The 22389-nt window shown below is 43.4% G+C and overlaps 1 protein-coding gene across 2 annotated transcripts in view; it reads left to right on the forward strand.

Moving 5' to 3' along the window:
* Positions 1-22389, forward strand: part of PCSK2 (proprotein convertase subtilisin/kexin type 2) — a 216982-nt gene that overhangs the window by 143473 nt on the left and 51120 nt on the right. For both annotated transcript variants that reach the window (XR_010935079.1, XM_067707300.1), the window contains exon 6: positions 19169-19245. Coding sequence is in view for 1 of the 2 variants with exons in the window: in XM_067707300.1 (XP_067563401.1) it covers positions 19169-19245 (77 nt within the window). In the remaining variant the exon portion in view is untranslated. The remainder of the gene's footprint in view (positions 1-19168; positions 19246-22389) is intronic.

A 22389-nucleotide genomic window follows, 5' to 3' on the forward strand; every position in this document is an offset into this window, starting at 1 on the left:
TCTTGATTGCCGTGATGGCTACGTGGGGGTGAATGTTGCCAAAACTCATAGAGCTGAACATTTGACATCACATATTTTGCTATAGGTAAAATATACTTCAATTTTTTAAAAATACAATGTTTAAAATTACCTACTAGCAAAAGAGCTGATGTAGAAATGAGTTACTACTGAAAACGCCCTGTGAATGTGGGAAGAAGCAGAGGGGACGTAGCCCATCTCCTGGGAGAGGTGCTTTCTCACTGGCCCTGGGAGAAGACAGGTGCCTGCCCTCCTCCCTCCAATCTCTGGAAGGGGTGTAGTTTAATGATTCTGAAGTCTTAGAACTGCATCACTGTATAGAATACTACTCAGCTGTAAAAAAGAACAAAATGTTGCCATGTGCAGCAACATGGATGGATTTGGAGGGCATTTTGCTAAGTGAAATAAGTCAGACAGAGAAAGACAAATACTATATGATATTTCTATGGGGAATCTAAAAAATGCAACAAACTAGTGAATAAAAAAAGAAGCAGACTCACAGGTCTAGAGAACAAACTACCGGTTACCGGTGGGAGACAGGGAGGGGTAATATAGGGGTGCGGGAGTGGGAGATACAAACTACTGGGTATAAGATAGGCTAAAGGATGTATTGTACAACACAGGGAATATAGCCAATAGTTTGTAGTAACTGTAAATGAAAAGTAGCTTTTAAAATTGTATAAAAATTTTGAAAAATTTTTAAAAAGAGCTGCATTATTCTTGCTTTTTTCCATATTTTCATTTTTAATATAGGAGGCTTGCTCATCATAAAAAAAGATTCAGACTGTACAGCAGTGTAAATAAAATTAAAACTCAATTTCTCATCTCTCCCCTCTCCTACTCCTCCTCTACAAAACCTGCTCACTTCTCAGTTTTCGTGATGTAGCTGTTTTGTGCGGATCCTTCCAGATTTTCTTCCCCAAAACTGGAATCATACAGTAGATCATATTGTGCAATCTGCTGTTATGTCCCAACATCTTCTCTCCCATAGAATAGATACACCGTAATTTGTTCAATCGAACCCCTAAAAATTGTCTTTTTGATTCTCCCCCAATGTTTTGCTATGATAAACTATGGAATGACTATATTGCCTTGAACATAGATCTCTGAATTCTTGTGTGAATATCCTTGTAGAATAAATTCCTAGAAGTAATATTTCTGGGTCAAGGAGTATTTTAATTTTGCAATTTTAATTTTGATAAAGTTTATCAAATTATTCTCTGAAAAGTTTGAATTAATTTACAGTCCTCCCAAGAGTATCACTTTTTGTTTTGATCTCAAAGAGAGGGACAATAAAGTGAAGAGAATACTGCAATGTTGAAACACTCTCCAACGCCCTTGAAAAACAAAAGTAATGCAGGGGCCAACACATCCCTATTTTCACTGCTGATCTGAAATTTCCATAATGAGGAAATAAAACACATCATTTAAAAAAAAAAAACTCAGGCTATGAGATTAATGAGAGTTGAGAGGTATGACTTGAACATTTGCTGGTTAACAGAGTTACAGAAACACTGTTACATCAATTACAGTAATTAACCAGAGATGAAGATGAATCACAGGGACCCTCTTTGCCAGCCAAGTCTCAACCTAAGTGCTGAGTAATGAGCTGCTGGTGGGGACGGGATAGCGAGAACTGGCTAGACTGAGAAAAGGATGCAGCTCTCATCTTCCAAAATGTGTGCTGGGTTCTCAGAAACACAGAATTCCATCCTGCCTCGGCTTCCCCAGAAAAACCCTGCCTCATACAGCTTGCCCTTCAGGAAATAGGACAGTTGCCAACAAACACATCTTGGCTGTATTCCCAAGGTATTTTTTTTCCTTAAGTGGAGTTAAACTCTTTCTGAACCTGAAAGAATATGACCCTGAAGGAAACAGAGCCTGTCCCTGAGATGAAATGCACAAACAGGAAAAAAAACCAGAGGCAGTGCTTCAGCATCTTGCCCACCAGGTCAGAGAGAATTCATGACCCACCTAGTAGTCAATTGTGTTGGAAATAGTTCTTTAGAATGGGGGAAAAAAAGATTTGAGAGAAACGGCTGTATATTCCCAAGCTCTAACTAGAAATCATATTACATACTCCACCGGGGTAAGAGCACTTCACTTAATGTCGCTTAAAATCACTCTAGTGTGGGAGCCAACTGCTACTTTTTCAATTCACTTTTTATTTACAGAAAGTAAAATTTATTCTTTTTGATGCACCATTTTATGAGTTTTGACAAATGCATAAAATCACGTAACCACCACCACAACTGATAGACGGAACGCCTCCATCACCCCCACCCCTGCAAAATCCCCGTATGCTGCCCCTTTGTGGTCAACCCACTGCAGCCCCACCCTCAGTCCCTGGCGACCACAGATCTGTTTTCTGTCCCTGTAGTTTTGCCTTCTCTAGAGAATCTCATATACAGGGGATCCTACAGTAAAAAACAAAACAAAACAAAAAAGTAAAATTCTTTTGAGTCTGGTTGTTTTCATGCATTTGTGATCCATCCATGCAGTTGTGTATATGAGCATTCATTCCTTTTTATTGCTGTGTAGTATTCCATTGTGTGGACGTACCACAATTCGTTTATCCATCCTCCACTTGCAGGACATTTGGATGACTCCCAGTTTGGGCAATCATAAATCAAGTCACCATAGATGTTCACATACAGGTTTTTGTGTGAAAATTAGATTTCCTTTATCTTGGGATTGCTGTGTCATATGCTAACCCAACTGCTAGTTAATCTCCAGAAAATATAAATGTCCCGAGAGTGCAAGGAGCCTGGAAACATTTCTGTTGCCTCTAGGGTGAGAATGCTCTTCTCCAGGAATATTGTTTTCACACAGCATGGGTCTGGGAGTAAACATCCATTCTAGCTGGGATTGGGAACTCAGGGTGTGAACTCTGATGCCTTCAGTCCAGTGAGTTCAGAAAATCACTTGCCCATTTTTGTTTTAGGCCCTAAGTCAAGCTAAACCAAGACACTTCCATTTCCTTTCTTTTTCCCATCAACTTTTGTATCTTAAAAGTCTCATTAAGATTTACACATAAATAGATATTGGGATTTTTAACTGAATGAAATAAATTTCAGTAGAAGTCTGATCATTTTTCCATTTGAATTTTTAAAATATATGCAGTCCCCAAATTTGAACATTAAATGTGAACTTATGTGATTATATTCCCAGAAAACTAAAAAAAGTCTAAATCACCATAATTATATATTCCCTATTATGTCTCAACTCAAACATAAATGTTGATGATTTGTCTTCAAAATTATAAATATTTTAAACGTTTCCTCTTTTCTATCACAGTTGAACACCGCTGAGTTAAATCCAGTGACTGTTAGATTGAGGCTAAAGGTTTGCTGTTTGTAGCAAAGCTAATGATTTCTATCTTGCTTCAATTGAATTAAGTTTATGAGACCTCTGTTTTTATCTCTAATATCAGCTTATTTTATTTTTCCATTTTCCACTTGTTTTTCTAAAATAATAAGGGCAAAATGCAATTAAAATATGCAAATAATGCTGCTGACAACACCGCCATTGCTAAACATGGTATAAATAAAGTGGTACGAGGCTGGTGCATATAAAAGGAGGCCTGGGAATATCAATATTTAATGTTCAAAAATACAAGTAGTGAAAAGGTGAATATTTAAAGGTTTGGAAACCCTTGGAAACATACTTGTGCTGTTTTGCCCAATTCCAAAAACAAACGATCTTATTTTAATAATTTTGTTGAGGTACAAAAATGAGTACACTCCACCTGTTAGTCCCATAACGTCAAATGACACTGGAGTCAACAAAATAATTTAGACAATTCTTGTCACTCGTTCATTCACTCATTCAACGTGTAATGAAAGTCTGCTCTGTGCACTGTGGCATCAAAAGACACACTCCACACCCTTGAACCGCTTACTGTGAACTGGAGGGGATGGAAAAGTGAGGTGAGGGCTGTGAAGGGACATCTACCCACAGCAGAGTGTCACTCGAAGAGAGGTGACATCTGAGCTGACTCAAGTGAGCCCAATTGAGGGAGGAGAGAGTTCCAGACAGACGCCACAGCATGGAGTTCAGACACGGCTGGATGGAGCTGCGTGCCGGGGAGGGGGGAAGATAACAGTAGAGCCGCATGTTAGCTCCTAGGGCTGCTGTAACACACACCACAAACTGGGAGGCTTAAGACAACAGAAGCGGGTTCTCTCACAGTTCTGGAGGCCAGAGACCAAAATCAAGGTATCAGCAGGGCTGGTCCTTTGGAGACTCTGAAGGACAGCCTGCTCCCTGCCTCTCCTAGTTTCTGGTGGTTGTGGGCAGCCCTTGGTGTCCTCGGCTTAGAGACCCATCGGTCCAATCTCTGTGTCCATCTACACCTGTCCCCCTCCTCCCTGTGTGTCTTGGTGTCTCTTCATATGACTTTCTTATCAGGACACCAGTCGTGGGACTTAGGATCCACCCGAATCTAGCAGGACCTCATTTAACTTGTTTGCATCTGCAAAGACCTCATTTCCAAATAAAGTCACCTTCACGTGGGGTGTGGGCGTTACGTTTTTGGGAGACGCATTTAACTCACAAGAAGAACGTTCTGCAAACCACAGCCCACCCACCCACCACCTTTTTGCTGTTGTTGTTTGTAAATAAGGCTTATAGGGACACAGCCACCCATCTGTTTACACGTCACCGAGGGCGGCTCTCCCACTTCAACGGCAGAGGTGGGTCCTTGGGACAGAGACCACAAGGCCTAAAACACTGACTGTCTGGGCCTCCCAGGAGAAGGTTGGTGACCCCTGAGCTAGAGAGAAACTGGTAAAAGGCTGATCATGAACTGCCTTGGGAGTGAAGCTAAGAACTACGAACTTGACCCCGAAAACTCTGGGGGATGCAGCTCGGTGTTGAGAGAAAGCGTGCGAAATGGGATGGAGAAGTGGCAATAAGAAAGTGGAGTGGGCGAGGGATTTGCAGGCCCCGATGAAACATCTCGGTGATTAAAGAAGGAGAGAAGTTGGGGAACAGGCAGTGGAGGGCGGAGAATGAAATGGGGAATTTTGTGATTTCAACAGAGTCACTGTTCTGGGTTATGAGAAGATGAAGGAAGATGCTGGGGTGAAATTGAAGGGGAATTGTGGAGTGGTGGGGAGGGGGCCAGGGGGCCAGATGAGCATTGTCATGGTTCTTAGAAATGCCGGGAACAGCGATGGTGGCGAGGAACACCATGAGTCAAGGGCACGTTGTCCCCAAAAGGTCTACAGCAGAGTATTTTCCTTCCCGAGGGACTAGTGTCCATAATTCAACTGCTGCAACCCCTGTGCACAGATTGTGTGATCAATGTGGATTCTGCTGTTTGATCCTTGTAGCAACTTAATAAGGTATGTGCACAGCCTCGGAATGAAGGCTGTAATCACTTTTCCATAGGTTATGAATTATGAAGTTGGCTTCCCATCACAAATGCTGTCAAAGTTTTTTGGCTTCAAAACCAATTAAAATGATGAATAGCTGTGAAAGGAACCAGAAGTGCATTTAATCTTTCTCCAGAACAGTGGGGGATCCGTCCTTTTTTTGTGTCACATTTCACATAGGCTGGGAACATAAAATTGGTCTCATTCAAAGGTAAGATTCAAACAACTTCTTCGTGAAAGGGAACTGATCCACTTTGCTTTTTTCCAGCCATAAACACCGAGATATTTACGTGCCTCGTCATCCTCTTTGCTTATCTCTCAAGGTCACAGCACTCTCTTTCCATCTTCTCCTCTTAGCAAGGTTATCCTAAAAAGAATCACCAAAGCAGAGATTAGCTCTTTGAAGCAAAAAGGGACAAGCGAGAAGGGTGCTGACAAGCTTTTGAGTTTGATTTATTACCGATTTGAAACTGCGTAACAATCCAAAGCCTTGGGGTCCCCACTCCCCATCTCTCTGCCATTTACTATATCTTAGGTCTTAATGCTCCGACTCAGTTCCAAGGGCGTTGGGACAACCAAAGTGCTCAGTCTCATAATTTTTTTCTTTATTTTTTATCATAGGAAAGAGCTGTAGATGCCATGCACTACAGAAAGGAGAGAATGAGTCTGAATCAGAAGTCCTAATTTTTAATACTAACTCAACCACTTCTAGCTGAAAACCTTGAGCAAATTACATAACCTCCCTGAGGCTTGGTTTCCATATCTGTAAAATGGAGGTTACAATTCTCAATTCTCAAAACTGTTGTGAGACAAAAACAAGGCCCTACTACAGAGCACAGGGAACTATATTCAATATCCTGTGATAAACCATAATGGAAAAGAATACGTATATATGTATAACTAAGTCACTTTGCTGTACAGCAGAAATTAGCACAACATTGTAAATCAACTATACTTCAGTAATTTTTTTTTAATTTTGAAAAGGAAAGAAAAACTGTTGCGAGGCTCAACTGAATTCAATTTGTGTTGAATTATACACACACTTAGTTTATACATAAAACTGACAGGTGTATGTGTAATAGCAACAGACTCCTGCGTGATACAGTTATTATTCACAGAGCTATGCCTTTGACAGAAGGAAAACATTGTGTAAATGTGTTTAAGACAAAGTCTCCAATAAATAATATTTGGACAGAACAACTCCTTCGAAGAGGTGACTCAGCTATCAGTGAACTCATCTTTGCTATTTTTAGGGCTGGGAAAAAGAGAAGCAGGTGATGCTGAGGTTGTATAATCGGTCGCACGGGGAGGGTACTCAAAGGTAGTGGCCTTGACCTCGGCAGCCATTCCAAGGCAAGCAGAGCCTTCAAAGAGGAAACAGAGGAGCAGCTTTGAGCACCTCTGCAGCATCGTAGGGCCCCCAGTCACAGGAGACGGAAACACAGATTGACTTGTACCTGGCCCCCTTGACAGTGCAAATTCAGACCCCAGAACTGTGTCTCTCTCTCCTCATGCTGATTTACAGGGTTGCTATCGCAGGGCCTTGACGGCACACTCAGTCTTTGTGGAACTGCGCAAATCAGGCTCGAACTGCCTTTAGCCAGCCGCTCCCGACCCCTTCAATCTCCCGCCCGGGGAGGCCCGTAAGAGCAGCTTCTTGAGCCCATTTTTTGGCTGCCCCCCTTCTGTCTGGGGCCCTGGAGCGCGATCACTCTCCTTACCATCTTATTACATCATTAAGGCTAAATTCAACTGCCTTTCTTAAACCCCCATCTTTCTTCTCCTCTGCTGGAGTGGTGGGCACTAAACTGATGAAGGTTCCTATCACTGCCCAGAGCTGCCTTTAGACAACTTGCTCAAGGTCACCTTTGTCACTGTGGGGGACACAGAGAGACCTCAGCAGTAAAGGCTGTGGAGGAATCCAGCAGGGCTGGCCCAGAGCTGGGAGGACTGGCCAGTTCTAGGGTACTCGCCTGCGTGAAGGTCAGGAGCTTGGATTGGCTCCAAGTTGAATCCATACGCAGATTCGGACTGTGATGCCAAGGAAAGACCGAGCACCGAGCACAGAATCTCAGCATCCCTGCGTTACCTGGGTGCACCCTCATTTTTACCGAATCCAAATTAGATCTTGCTATACTGTTCACTTTAGCTTGTCTGTACCATTTGTTAGGATCCAGGAAACATATCATTTCTTTTCAGGAATAGAGGCAAGGCATAGAAATAGGTATGTAGCATAATATAAACACATTGTTTAATGTTTTAACTCCTATTGCTGTTAAAATGGCTTGGCATTTAGTTTGATTATAATTGCATGTATTTTTTAAGTTTTGACAGAAACTTTATTTTAAGCGGTAGGAGGCAAAAATAATTCAAACTTTAATATTCATCAAAATTTATCTAACAGCAGGAGACCCTTCACTCTGAATTTTACTCTCCTTTCTTGCAGAATCAACTCCCCACTGCCCCAAGAGCCCTCACCTGCCAGGAGCACAGGGAATCCAGTAATATTGTGCATAATAGCCACACTTTATCTTGCTTTCTTTTGTTTTCTTTGGTTCATCAGGCCTTCCCTTCCCAACCAAAGGAATTTATTGCAACAGCTCTGTTCTTAGAACTGAACTCCTCCATAGAAAGAACTTCAGCCTAAGAGATGCCAGGAAGTTCCTGATGCTCCCAAAATACCACCCTTCAATCTCTGCTATTAGAGGTTGAGAACTATAGCTTTTTCCAATGTCCATGCTCTTCTGTTAAAACGAATAATATTGGGAAGGGCAGTGTACTGAACTTACCCATGCTAAAGTATGAATGGCTTATCAAATTCAATTTCTTTCTGTTATAGAATTTAGGAAGAAGAGAGAGGAAGGAAAGTAGGAGATTAAGGGGAAGTGAACGGGCCAAAGGCAAACATGCACTCGTTTTATAAATAAATCAGTGTGCACACATGAATTCCCTGGAGATCCTGCTAAAACTCAGATTCAGATTCTGCCAGTCTCGGGTGCAGCCTGAAGTCCTGCAATTCTAACAGGTTCTCCGGTGATGTCAGTACTTCTGGTCCACAGACCACACCGTAAGCAGCAGGGGGGCCAGAACTTGAGGAGTGAACAGAGATGTCAGCTCAGTGGTTCTCGACCTTGTCTCGTCAGAACCCCTGAAGAGTTTTTGTGTCCTTTTTTAAAGTACTGATGCCCAAGCCCCACCGCAGATGAATTAAATCAAAATCTAGGGGTCACTCAAGTATTCAAATTTCTTTTTTTTTTTTTTGCGGTACGCGGGGCTCTCACTGTTGTGGCCTCTCCCGTTGCGGAGCACAGGCTCCGGACGCGCAGGCTCAGAGGTCATGGCTCACGGGCCCAGCCGCTCCGCGGCATGTGGGATCCTCCCGGACCAGGGCACGAACCCGTGTCCCCTGCATCGGCAGGCGGGCTCTCGACCACTGCGCCACCAGGGAAGCCCAAGTATTCATATTTCTAAAAGCTCCCCAGTTTATTCTATTGAGCAGCCTGAGTTGAGAACCACTGTTAGCCAATAAATTCATTGGAACCTCAGGTGTCAGTCCCTGGCTGATGTATTAGCTTGTGAGGGCTAAAGGCAAGATACCCCAGCCAAGGGCATCTTCTTCTCCAACGGGAACTTGCTATTGCACAACGCCTGGTAAATAGTTGGTACTCAGTAAATATGTGTTCCATGAAAAAAATAAACGAGCGGCCGAATGCATGAATGATTGAACACCTTCGAAGGCCAACAGTCTACAGACTGTCAAGGATTGAATTCACAATGTTGAAATGACAACTGACAGGGCTGAAATTTGAAGACAGAAAGTTTTTTCCGTTACTCTTACAAATCCCCCAAATAGATACTCAGTTCTCGAGCCCCTGTTAAGGGTGGACCTGCTGGTGACTAGAGGAGTCAAAGCCATAAACATCACCATCTCTTTATTCCAGTGTTTCCCAGTCATCCACCAGTCATAATACACTTTCACAATTTTTGCTATCGGTGCTATTACTTACCTAGCATGTTTCCTTAAATTGACTCACTTTTTTCACACAGATGGATGTATTTTAAAGGGAAACTATAAATCACTGTTTCAAATAGAAAAACAACCAATATCCCTCAACATAGATAGAAGTACCTGTCAAAATAAATACAGTGAAAGCAACTCAAGCTGGATGTTGCTGCCTGCCAACACTCGCCCCTGTCAGATAAGAAGATGGATTAGCAAGGAATAGGGAGGAATTAAAGACACGGGTGCACTTAATGGAGGCTTGTCGTTGGCACAATAAGAAGGATCGGAGGGGTGCTTTGCAAGGAGTCACAGTCAAGTTCTGCAATGCCAGGTATTGAAGGCACCACGTGCAAGCGCCTCAGGGAACACCATTCCCAGCCAATGAAGTTCAAGCTGTACCCAGAAACCCAAGGGTCACCAACTAGTGCAGATGGGGCTCTGGAGCAAAAAAGGAAATATTTCCTAGATCTCAGTTTCTGGGGAATCCAGTCATCCTTGTGATTTGTCTGTAAACAGGGTGATGTTTGTTTTCCTACTTCTAAGAGGAACAGCATCATCGACAGAGAAAATCAGAACGTTGCTGTCAAAAGCAGGGGAATTAGCTTTCTCTTTGGAGGCATATTTGTTGGTTTAAGCCTTGGATAGAAAAGTCACTAAATAAAACCATGCTGTTATCAAATGAATGGATCAGACAAAGGAAGAGATGAGCTTCCCAGCTCTTTAGTGAGGTGTGTCCCAGGGTCGAGAGGTAAATTCCTATCTCAGTTCATATGCTTAGATTTGGACAGAATGACCCATTGACATTTCAGGGAATAAACCCACTGAATTATTCTTTTTTATTTGCTGGTTGCTTTTCTTTTAAACAACACACGCAGAATGTGACATTGTGATTCTAATGCAGAGGCAAGACTGAGGAGTTAGGGGAGAGGCCTCCGGGACCAGACTGCCTGGTCTAAGTCCCTGCTGTGCCCCCTTTTTATCTGTGTGACCTCAGGGGAAATAGTCAACCTCTCTGTGCCTCCCTCAGTCTCCTTGCTCCTTGAATGAGAGTGATAATAAGAGTACTACCACGTAAGGACATCGCAGGGAGGAGCAAACGCAGACGAAGCATCTAAAAGGGCCCCTTGCACAAAATAAGCACTCAATATGTGTTACCTGTTGTTATTATTATGCCAGAAAAATACACAAAACAAAGGCAATGCAATGAAATCTGTCTTCCTTCCACCCCAGGCCCTGGGCCTCTCCCTAGACACAAAGCAGTATAAAAAGGTTCTTGTGTATCTTTCCAGAAATACTATGCATTTACCGTCAAGCGCGTCCTTCTCTTCTATGCTAATGGGGGCTCACCATGCACTCTGTTCTACACGTTGTCTTTTTTACTTAATATTTCTTGGGAAGGAGTACATTGCAGGCCATGTACCTTGTTCTTTGCTGGGACTGCAGTTTTGCACCATCATTGATTTACGTCATCCCCCATGTGGGACACAAGCCATTTCTGGTCTTTCACTTTTACAATCATGCTGCCGTGAACACATTTAAACACAAATCTCTCACATACGTACGAGTATACCTTTAGGAGAGATTCTTACAGGTGGGATCGCTTGGTCGAAGAGTCTGTGCATCTTTTATTCTGATAGATATTGCCAAATTTCTCTCTGAAGAGATTACACCAATTTGCACACCACCTACCTATGTACACAAGTATGTCTTTCTTCTCATACTCAGGATAATATTTTAAATTCATGAAACAAAATGCATAGGATAACCAAGGAAAAGCAATTATAGTGAAACAGTTATCAAAAGATTAAAAATACACTTTTACGAAACAGTATGTATCCCTCTTTATAAATGCATTAAATAACAAAATCTAGTGCCAGGTAGGAGTGAGTAGAAAAGGTATCTCAGCAAATCTGTAATAGCTTTAATGCGGTATGAAAGTACACATTGGTGACAAGCTCTCAGGTACTGCTAGTAATATTGTGGCCTGTAGTCCACATCCATAATTGAAGGAAACGCTAAATTTGAGTTGTCAGCTGGTGAAAAAAAAAGATGTAAATTTTTTTCCAAACAAGTGTTGGACCCTGTCTCAGAGTCAGCGCTTGGAGGTTAATCACAATGAGTGGCAGCTTCTCCATGCATCAGTTCAGCCCTAGGAATTCATGCTTTTAGGGCAGCTATTAAAATTCATGAGTGGGAATTGGCCTCAATCTAGCCTAAGACAGGCTTCGTTGGCCTTCCAAAGCTGTAAGACGGGCTAAGAAGACGCGAGCAGGCAGAGATAGCTCTAAAGCCATCCAGAGGGGCTGGCTTGGCCGTGTCTTAGAGGTAGTAAGTGCCCCACTTCTGCCTTCAATGTATCTGCTCTCTTACCCGCACAGGGTTTTGGAGAATATTAAATAAAATAAGAGAACGTAACCTGCTTTGAAAAACTTAAAGGCACTCTATTAACTTAGGGCACTGTGGCAACCATTAGGGATTTATATTATTATTACCTCCTGTTATGTTTAGTTCTTAGAACCTCCCTCAGATCGGCTGATAAGAGTGACATTAGGGCTAAAGGATGGAGCCGCTCAGCTTTGGAAACTAAAAAGCACAGCGGTCCAGGACGTGCCTTAGGCTTGGTGGTACCTTCCCGGCCTGGTTATCACGCTCCCCTTACCCAGAGAGTAATTCAGTGACTAGAGAAGTTGCTGGAATGTCTAGGAGCAAGAAAGAGGTGATGGTAAGGGGTGTCAAAACCACAGAGAACACTCCATCCCTGGAAAAACACATGACTCTGGAAATCTTAGTATAGAAGAAAGATTTCAAACAATTTTCTGACTGTGCATCTTTTTGTGTGTGTGTGTGTGTGCTGGAGAAATGTTAAATTTCATTAACTTTTACAGCCAGACTTAAGATAGACATAAATCCCTTTAATGCTGGTTTTAGTCAAAAATGAGCTGAACAGGATCATTAAACCAGTGCACGTGGGAGAATTATTTGAGGAAAATCAAAATAGGCACAGTTGGGAAATTTCCGCCGTGACCGTATTAAGTGCAAGTAGATGCAAAGCAAAATCCTTTCGGCTCTAGTGGACTGGGCCCTTTTGCTGCTCAATTTCCATACAGAGGAGCTTTGTTCTGGGGCAATATGGTTGCAGTCTGAGAGCCTATCTGGGGAAGCTCATTCCCGCTTCATTAGTCCGTGAGCACAGTGCAATTTCAGCTAATAACGTTACACAGCTCCTAGCTGGGTTATTTGATTAAATGCCTTTAGGAAAAGTAGCAAGTTGGAATAAAGGGACATATGCAATGTACTTTCTTGTTCTGAGTGCCTATAGCTGTGGAATTACATTGGCAACGTATCCTATGCCATGCTGTACCCATAGTCACAAACTCCTATTGCCTGAGATATTATGTGAGTCTGGTATTACCTGACATCTCACAGGGGCCGCGTTGTCTCCCTGGTTCAATTTCTCTGCGGTCTGAGCTTGTACACGACTGTAACTAGGAGACGCATTTCTTGCCGTGGCTCATAGACATGCTAGTACTTAAGTGCATTCTTGTGAAATTGAAAAAAGCACCCCTTTCCGGTGGGTGAATTGCAAAACAGCACCTTCTTCTGGGCAAATAGATTAGAAAATGTGCCCCCTTCTGGGCAGACAAATGAGAAAAGGTGGCTCCTCCGGGCAGGCGGACGGATTAGTGTTTCAAGCCCCTCCCCAGGGCACAGGCTTGTGAGTCCAGCGCAGCCCCTCGTTGCCCCCTTTGGGCGTGGCTGCTTGTGAAGGCATGACCTGCACAGCTGTGCAAGGCAGCCCTGATTAAAGATGCCACTTGCCTCCTAGAGGCGTGGGATAGGGAGGGTGGGAGGGAGATGCAAGAGGGAGGAGATATGGGGATATATGTATACATATAGCTGATTCACTTTGTTATACAGCAGAAACGAACACACCATTGTAAAACAATTATACTCCAATAAAGATGTTAAAAAAAAAAGCCACTTGCCTAATTTTATAGTCAGACCACAGAGTTTGCTCCTTAGTGCTCTAAAAAATTCAATCACACCAACGGACCTTTATATTAAATACATTGGTCTATTCTGAGAGCCTGGTATTGTCAGAATGTCAGAGCAACATCAGTTTTAAAAATGAAAGATGGGTGAGCCCTTGTGTAGCAGACACCACATGTGCCCATATCACCTGGGCACATGCCGTTTGCTGCAAACACCTGCCAAGGGTGATGTTCTGACCGTGGGCACTGACAGGATAATTGTAGATGGAAAGACAGATGAACTAGAGGGTCGGTGCCCCTAGGACTAGCCTTCAACCCAAGATGGGCAGAGGGGCGGTGGGGACAATGGTGGGGCTTCCCCGCCATCCCAGCGGGATGCCCTCATGGCCTCCACAAGTGGGCTGAGCCCCCATTTCTGGGCACAGGAACACCTGATAACCTACTTTTGATTGGTGTGAGGCCCAGGACAGGTAAACTTCAAACTCTTAGCAACATAGTGAGGTTAGTTCCTAGGAGCCTCCTAGGAAGGCAGGACTGGGTGAGATGCTGCAGCGCAAGCCTCAGGCTATCAGCAGGCAGCCTGGGCGCCCAAAGGCCCAGGAAGTCAGTCAGGCGTTGAGGAAACTTTCTATAAAATAGAGTAAATATTCTAAGATTGGTAGGCTTCTGCCACAACTACTTAAGTCTGCTGTTGTATTGTGAAAGCAGCACTACGCAACCCATAAACAAATGGACACGACTATGTTCCAATAAAACCTTATTTACAAAAACAAGTGGTGGGCCAGATTTGGCCTTTGGGTCACATTTTGTGACTCTTGTCGTAGGTGATCAAAGAAAGTAGAGGACACAAAAGCAGAAGAAAGAGGTGAGACATCATCCACGGCGTGCTTGCTGGCCCACATCCCTTACTTCCTTTTATCCTCACAGCAACCAAGCAGTTACTGTTTTATCATCTGCATTTTTTTTTTTTTTTTTTTGCGGTATGCGGGCCTCTCACTCTTGTGGCCTCTCCCATTGCGGAGCACAGGCTCCGGACGCGCAGGCTCAGCGGCCATGGCTCATGGGCCCAGCCACTCCGCGGCATGTGGGATCTTCCCAGACCGGGGCACGAACCCGCGTCCCCTGCATCGGCAGGCAGACTCTCAATCACTGCTATCATCTGCATTTTAAAGATGAGGAAAACCTCAGTTTCCAGAAAATAAGAATATTGCCAAGACCAAATAGCCTGGGTTCAAAACCAGATCTGTCTGATTTAATGCCTCTCTTCCTTCCCCTACTTCAAGCTGACACCTGCAGATACGTCTGTCTTGTGCTACCCAGCAAGGAAAGTCCACTTGTCCCAGAGGCAGTAAATTCCAGATTTGGGGGTTAAGGGTGGCAGTGCTAGAGTTGAGTTCAGTCTCAAGGGGCTCAGAAGCTCCTCTGAAAATGTTAAAGCAACAAACATGATTGCCACTGGGTCCACCACCAGCTTCCAAGGTGAGACCAGCCATAGCATCAGACAGGTGCCATGTCAGCCTGCACCTTTGATGGCAGCACCTCAGATATAACGGAGTCAGAAGATTTCATGAAAATAAGTAAGTCCCTTGTCCTTACTTAGCCTAGTGTGCGGGCAGGCCATCTGATGGGAGAGTGCGCAGCGCAAACAACATCCAAAACCGTAATTATTAAACTTCTTTGCTGAGAGTTAATCTAGCCTTTCTTTCTGAGTATGCATTCAAGTGTTCAGACACGAAGCCTTAGAAATACTAATTGCTAGAGGGATTTTTTTCCCCTGCACTCAACTCTTAAAGAGAAAATGAGCCATTATCAGAAGTTTCTTCTAGAAATAACTTCCAGGGATGCCCTGAGGTCAGTTTGGATTCAGCCCAGTCTTCCTACTTTCTCCACAGTGGTACAATGATAATTCAAGTTCTTAATGGTGACTCTGAATCATCCTGATACTGAATCATCAATGATTAAATTATGTTCACTAAACAGCTAGTATTTTCTAAAAGAAAATAGACGAATGCATTTTAGGACGAAGTTACAGAATTCAAACCAAAACAAACCTCTGGCTTAGCCTAGGATACCAGAGCATTAAAGCTACAGAGACTCTACCTCCTCCCAATTGTCTATCTATTGTTAATGGATATTTTAGAAAATTCCCGTATAATCCAAGACCAGTTTAATTTATTCCTGTACACAAACAGTTTTATGGACGAAGACATTGTAATTCAGATCAATAAATGACTCGTCGAGTTTGGGCTCTAAAAGTCTAAACAGAACCCTTGCAAAAAATCGCTCATTCTTCTTTCTTGCCATAAACCGTTGGATTTTTTGCCAGAAAATATACAGCCAAAGAACACCTGTTTGCTTTCCTTAATACTCAGCCTCAGCCTGGACTATTACACAAGGAATGAGCGTTAGTCATCAAATTCATCGTAAAGACAACAAATTAGAGCTCCTAAGTCCTCATCCAACTCAACATTGAGGTGAATTTGACTGCAGACAATACATGTCTTTCTTCTTGCTGTAAAAGTGGTCTCAGAGTCCCGGGGATTCTCAGGAACAAATTCTGCTGTCTGAACTCTCCAGTTCCTCCCCCTGCCCCCACCCACGTCGTGGCAAGCCATTTTCTCCAGAACCAGAAATCAGAGCTAAAGACCTTGGCCCAGACCGCAGGTGACAGTTGTGAACAAGAAAGGTGAGCCAGGGCGGAAAGCTGGTGAAATAGGTCAATTGCTTAGGCAGCAAACACAAAGGTGCAGAAATTTCTGATTTTATTTTTCTCTAGTGGAATTTTTTTGGGGGGGCCTCTCCCGTTGCGGAGCACAGGCTCCGGATGCGCAGGCTCAGCGGCCATGGCTCACGGGCCCAGCTTCTCTGCAGCATGCAGGATCCTTCTGGACCGGGGCACAAACCCGCATCCCCTGCATCAGCAGGCGGACTCTCAACCACTGCACCACCAGGGAAGCCCTTTTGTGGAATTTAATTTCTATCCAACAACCTGCTGGCACTGATGGTAGAAATTTGTCCTTGGCCAACACGGGTTTTGCTCCCACCCTCCTGTCTCCACCCTCAAGCTTCAAAGGACTAGCACAGCATCAAGAACAGGCGGCGGGTTCCCAGAGCTCACGTCTCATCATCTGTCCACCATGAAAGCTACTGCTGCATCCCCACCCCAATGGCCTCGGTCATCACTTCACGCAGATCCTGCCTGAACCCTCACTGTTGTGACCCTTGGACTTCCTAGGGCAGCTGGTTCTCTCTGTCGTGTTCTCACTAATCTCAGCCTCCCACACAATATTCTGCTGCTTCCTGTTCTGCAGTGAGCATCACAGGAACACGGAATGGGGCGTCCCCGAGTCCCTCAGCTAAGACACCTCAGGGAGCTACTTCTGGTCCTCAGCTCCATGCCCCTGTCCTGGGATGAGTCCCAGACCTCTCTGAGGTTGGACATCCCAACACACCCCCTTCCCACTCCAAGAACACAGCTCAGAAGAGAGAGGTAGCGCTCAGGGCTCCCTCTGAGGGCCCTACAAGTGCTACTCAATAAATTTTCTATTCAATTCACCTTAGACTGGGCCATTCTAATTTCTTCTACAGAGAAACAAACCAGGCCTAGCAAATAGTCTTCCAGATCTATCACTTAACTTTCAACCTCAGCTTTGAAACCCCAAAGAAAAACTATTAACTTGTGTTCCTCTTAATATTCCAACCCCACCAGCTCTACCTAAGCATGCTCTTGTCTCAAAAATTCAGGGAAGATTGGGCTAATTGAACATATTAGGGAAGATGAATAAGTTACTTTCAAAATAGTATCCCTCAAAAGAATTGAGATCCAAATAGCTCAAGAAACATCAAGAAAAAAAAATATGCCAAATCTGAGAGGGTCTCCCAAAGACTGGGATTATAGCCCAGATAGAGAATTAAACTTTTAAAGGTGAATGAAGGTAGTTTGGGATCTAAGTGGAGAGGAGCAGACCTGGGTATTTGCCAATAATTATGGACAGTGGAGACAGGAACACATCCTCTCTAAAGACTAGGATTTGAAGGAAGACCTAGATTCTAGAACACAGGATAGCCATGTTCAATGCCCAAGATAAGTGACTGGTCCAAATTTTGAATAGAAAGGTGGGGGAGGGAAAAATGAGGAATTGTTTTTCAATGGGTATGAAGTTTCTGTTATGCAAATGAATAAGTTCTAGACCTCTGCCATGTAGCAGTCAACAATACGGTATTATACACTGTAAAATATGTTCAGAGGATAGATCTCATGTTAAATGTTCGTACCAAAAAAAAAAAGAAGGAGAAGAACACACAGACACAAAAGAACACAAGGAAATTTTGAAGGTGATGGGTATGTTTAGTACCTTGGTTGTGGTGATGGCATCACGAGTGTACACATATCAAGATGTAGACATTAAACGTGTGGAATTTCCTGTATAAGAATTATACCTCAATAAAGCTAAAAACTTTTAAGTTAAAAATTTTTTAAACAAATTTCAAGGTGACTTCTGCCCCAAGCACATTTTTTTAAATAAATTAGTGTTACAATTCTGGTCATTCCAGCTACTGACGGCCCTTTGCCATCCAACAAATGGAAACAGAAACTCATGGAACTTGTCAATTTGCTCTTAAAACCATTATGCCACTAATACATTAAGTTTACAAACTAAAGTGTTTTGACTCATAAAAGAGCACAGTTCTCTAAAATGTCTCAGGGCCCATGGAATGGAGAAATTTCCCAGCTGGAATATGTATCTAACGCAGTGTTTCCCAGCCCAGTGTATACTGCGGACCAGGAAACCATCCGGGGTCTTGGTTGCACACCTCAAAAACCAAGGAGGGAGGTTGGGATGAGGAGAGAGGAGCTTCACGGAGCTCAGCATACCTGGGCAACTGACAGGCAGAGAGGAAGGAAGGGATTAGCCATCAGATGGTGGGGGACCATCTCCCATCACGGACCAAAATAAAAGGCTGACCAACTGAAGACCTAAACGGACAAATTAAAGCATGAAATCAATTTAAGTGAATAGGTAATTGATTTCTGTGGGGAAAGACTCCCAATGGGAAAATTGGAGGTATTGGACTGAATAGAATTTAAACTTCTCATTGTATCTTGTAGCGCTGAGGACTCGTTTGCAATTATCTATTTTTTGTGGGATTGATGTCTGTCCCGACAACCAGGCAGGGATGTCACCATTGTAGTCCCATACTTGGGAAAGTGGCTGGCATATATTAGACTCAATGATATTTGTTGATTGAATAAATGAGGTTGATATCATGGCCAACGTTCGGGGCTTGGGTTTAACACCCGTAAATGTAAAGGAGACAAGCCTCTGTCAGCCTGAAGCAGGGAGCTGGAGTGAGCGCTGCATAAAGTAAGAAAACTCTAGAGCCTGCCTCACTTGTGACATGAGAACTAGATCCTTCTGGCCATCAATGCAAGGAAGCTTAACGAGAGTCCTGGTTTCCGGGGAAGCCCCACTGACCCACAAGTGTCACTCAGCTTAAAATGGAGACAGTCCTGGGTAGCACAGGACGCAAATTTGCTAACCCTTTGAGGGCCTGGAATAGGATGGGATGAGGGAGCCTGGAAAAGAGGATAACAGGAGGATAGGATCCTCCACGGACGCACGTCTGCTCTGTTACCTCTTCAAGGGCTGGTCCGAGAGAATGTTAACATAGCCCTCCATGGAGGGACCATCCACATAAAACGGCTGCATCTCTCGGATCCTCTCATGCCCGTGCCTCTGGCTTTATGACCTAATGACACACGTTGTGTTTTGCAGAACGCCGAAGCAAGCTACGACTTCAGCAGCAACGACCCCTATCCTTACCCTCGATACACAGATGACTGGTTTAACAGGTAAATGGGACCTCCTGAGGTGTCTGGGACATCAGGTGTGGGGTTTTATTTCGCTCTGTTGTGTTTTTAAGGCTTAAGTATCACCAGCAAAATGCTCTCAATGCCTTGCTAAATTATATGGTGATTTTTTTTTCCTTCTTTGTGGCTACATTCTCTAAATTCTTGATTTTTTTAATATGGCAACACTCCTCTAGAATTATCTCTTGACTATTTTGTTCTGTTGAACTAGGAATTATTTGCCATCTTATTAAAGATAAAAAGAAAATAGGAATAATAAGAAACCTTTCTCAACCCACCACAAGGTGATCGTAAACACATGGGTTTTACTTGATCTGTTGAAACTACTGCAGAGAGCTCTTTTGCCCCAGGGGTCTGTGTCTATATGTTTTTGAAAAATGTTTTTGCTGTAGCCTTATAACAGCTCGTGTAGTCCCTTTTGACAAAACAGTAAGCATAATTGGCAGAGGTTTGAGGTATTTTTTTAACTGAGGTATAATTAGTTTCAGCTGTACCACATAATGATTCCATATCTGTATATACTGCAAATAGATCACCACTGTAAGTCCAGTTAATATCTGACACCACACATAGTCACATAAAAAAACTTTTTTCCTTGTGATGAGGACTTCTGAGATCAACTCTCTTAGCAACTTTCAAATATGCAGTACAGTATTGTTAACTCTGGGTTTGAAATACTTCTTGGCATCCTATCGTGCAACACTACCCAGTGAATGGTTCATCCAAAAGTGTGGTTTTTCTTCGGCCTGTTTTGCTACAAAACATGGAAATGCAGTCTCTTTCTTCTCCAAGTAAAATTCTTGCCTAAGTTGTTTATCACATGTAAGAAATATCAAGAAATTAAGGCACGTGGCTTGTTCAGTCAAAATTGACTCAGTTCTAAACCTAGTGCTTCCCCATTATTGATGTTTTTGAGTGAAACTGATGAGAACGTATGAACTTCAATTAATGATATAAAAATATATTGTGTGTACAGCACTTTACTCGTTGCTTCTACTTCTCATGACAAACTCAAGGTAGATGAAACAAATGCTGTCATCCTTAGTTTAGTGACAAGGGAACAGGCTCAGAAAAGTTGCCTGACCTCCCTGGACAAACAACCAGTAAATATCAAAGCCGACACTTGAACCCAAGCTCGATAAGTGTTTCTAAATCCAAATTGTACCCTTCTTTTAAAAGCATCATCTTTATTATAAAGGACAGAAGGCATGATGGCCAGAGAGTGGCCAGGGATGGGTCCTCACTGGACCAGGTAGCTTAGACTCTGTTCCCACAGTTAGCAAGTTGACCAGAGACTGAGTGGGGCACACACAGAGCACACAGGGCTTGGTAATTACAGAAAATGCAGAAAAGAATAAAGGGGAAAACACAATTCGAATTTGTAACGTTTTTAAAAGATCATCGCTAATATCCAAGAGCACAGTTCACTCTCTATCGACGTCATCTGCAGCTTTAAAATCATCATGCAGGATTTGGAAGTGTGCGTTTAGGGGGTGAGGGTGTATAAAAAAGGCCAGAGAACTTTTGACTTGAAGTGTCTCTTACTCACCTAGATCCTTGCGTACCCTTAGCTGATAAACCATTTTCAGACACAGGGATGTGAAGTCATCAAATAGAAGTCACTAAGCCAGGGGCGAGACATAATTATTAACAGCAGCCTGGAACCTTGTGCTGAGAAGGACAACGAGGGTGGCCATGGCTTCAGCACCATCGGTCACCAGCTGTCCACACGCTATCAAAAAGGGCGGTAGCAACACGCGTGCCAGCTACTAGCTTTCGCTCTGCAGCTAGTAGGCACTAAATTCATCTTCAATGGATGGACCCAGGCACAAAAATATAACCAACAGAATGGTTCCCCCATCCCATTTTCTGAACCCAAACACAACCCCCCACAAGTAAGTTTCCCTGTGTGATGAGCTGTAAGAATATCCTTTAAACAAAAACAAAAGCAAAAATGGAGATGTCCTCTATCTTAAATAATTTCATTTACAAACTTGTTCTTGAAAGTTCAATTTTAAACTGGCTAAAATCCTCTAGGACTAATGAGCGCTTAGGGCAAAAAAATTCTTTTTTTAAAAAAATTTATCTAACTTATTTATTTTTGGCTGCATTGGGTCTTCATTGCTGTGCGTGGGCTTTCTCTAGTTGCGGCGAGCAGGAAACACTCTTCGTTGCGGTACGTGGGCTTCTCATTGCAGTGGCTTCTCTTGTTGCGGAGCACGGGCTCTAGGCGCGAGGGCTCAGTAGTTGTGGCACGAGGGCTTCGTTGCTCCGTGGCTTGTGGGATCTTCCTGCACCAGGGCCCAAACCCGTGTTCCCTGCATTGGCAGGCAGATTCTTAACCACTGTGCCACCAGGGAAGCCCAGGGCACTAAAATTCTTCATTGCCAGAGGTAGAATCCCCAAGTGTCCAACTGCCTGAGACACAGTCATCGTGAGTCAGGCAAGTATCATCCTTGCCTCCTAAGGAACCAATGACTCAAGACACAGTGGCCACTTTGACCCATAAATGGGGTTTTTCACAATTATCAAGTCATTTTCAAAGATCCTCATGCATCATGGCTTGACTGGACGGTACCACGGTTCAATTCACGGCCTCTCGAAACAAAACGACTGTTGTAAGTGATTATGAGAGGAAGGCGGGTCAAAGTTCAGGCCACAGCCCTGGGAGGATCTGTGGTCCGAAAAGTCGTGTCTGTCCTGGAGGTGGTCCCTGCTTGGCACAAAGAGAATTTGAAGATAGCACCGTTCCCTTGAGTGTAAGATAAGTTTATCAAAAATTCCCTCTTGGATGAATATTATGCCTAGTATTTCTCTCAGTATAACTAGGGGCTTGTAGAAGAAGGAAAGAGAATAAAGGGGGGTTTAAAGGAAATCTAATTGGCCATGAGTTAATAATTGTTAAAGCTGGATGATGGTTACATGAGATTTCACTCTACTTTTGTCTATTCTGATATTTTCTATAACAAAAAGTAAATTTTAAAAGCATAGGACGTAAAAAGAGATAAACAGAACTGGGCCTTTAGCTTGGTCCTCATGAAACGATTCATTTTGGTGGTTAAGCTTCTCAGGAGCTTGCAACGTCCCATGAGGAGGTGACAGCAGCCCGAATCACTACAGTGCTAA

The sequence above is a fragment of the Pseudorca crassidens genome, chromosome 15, assembly GCF_039906515.1.
Source record: "Pseudorca crassidens isolate mPseCra1 chromosome 15, mPseCra1.hap1, whole genome shotgun sequence".
Taxonomy (NCBI): Eukaryota; Metazoa; Chordata; class Mammalia; order Artiodactyla; family Delphinidae; genus Pseudorca; species Pseudorca crassidens.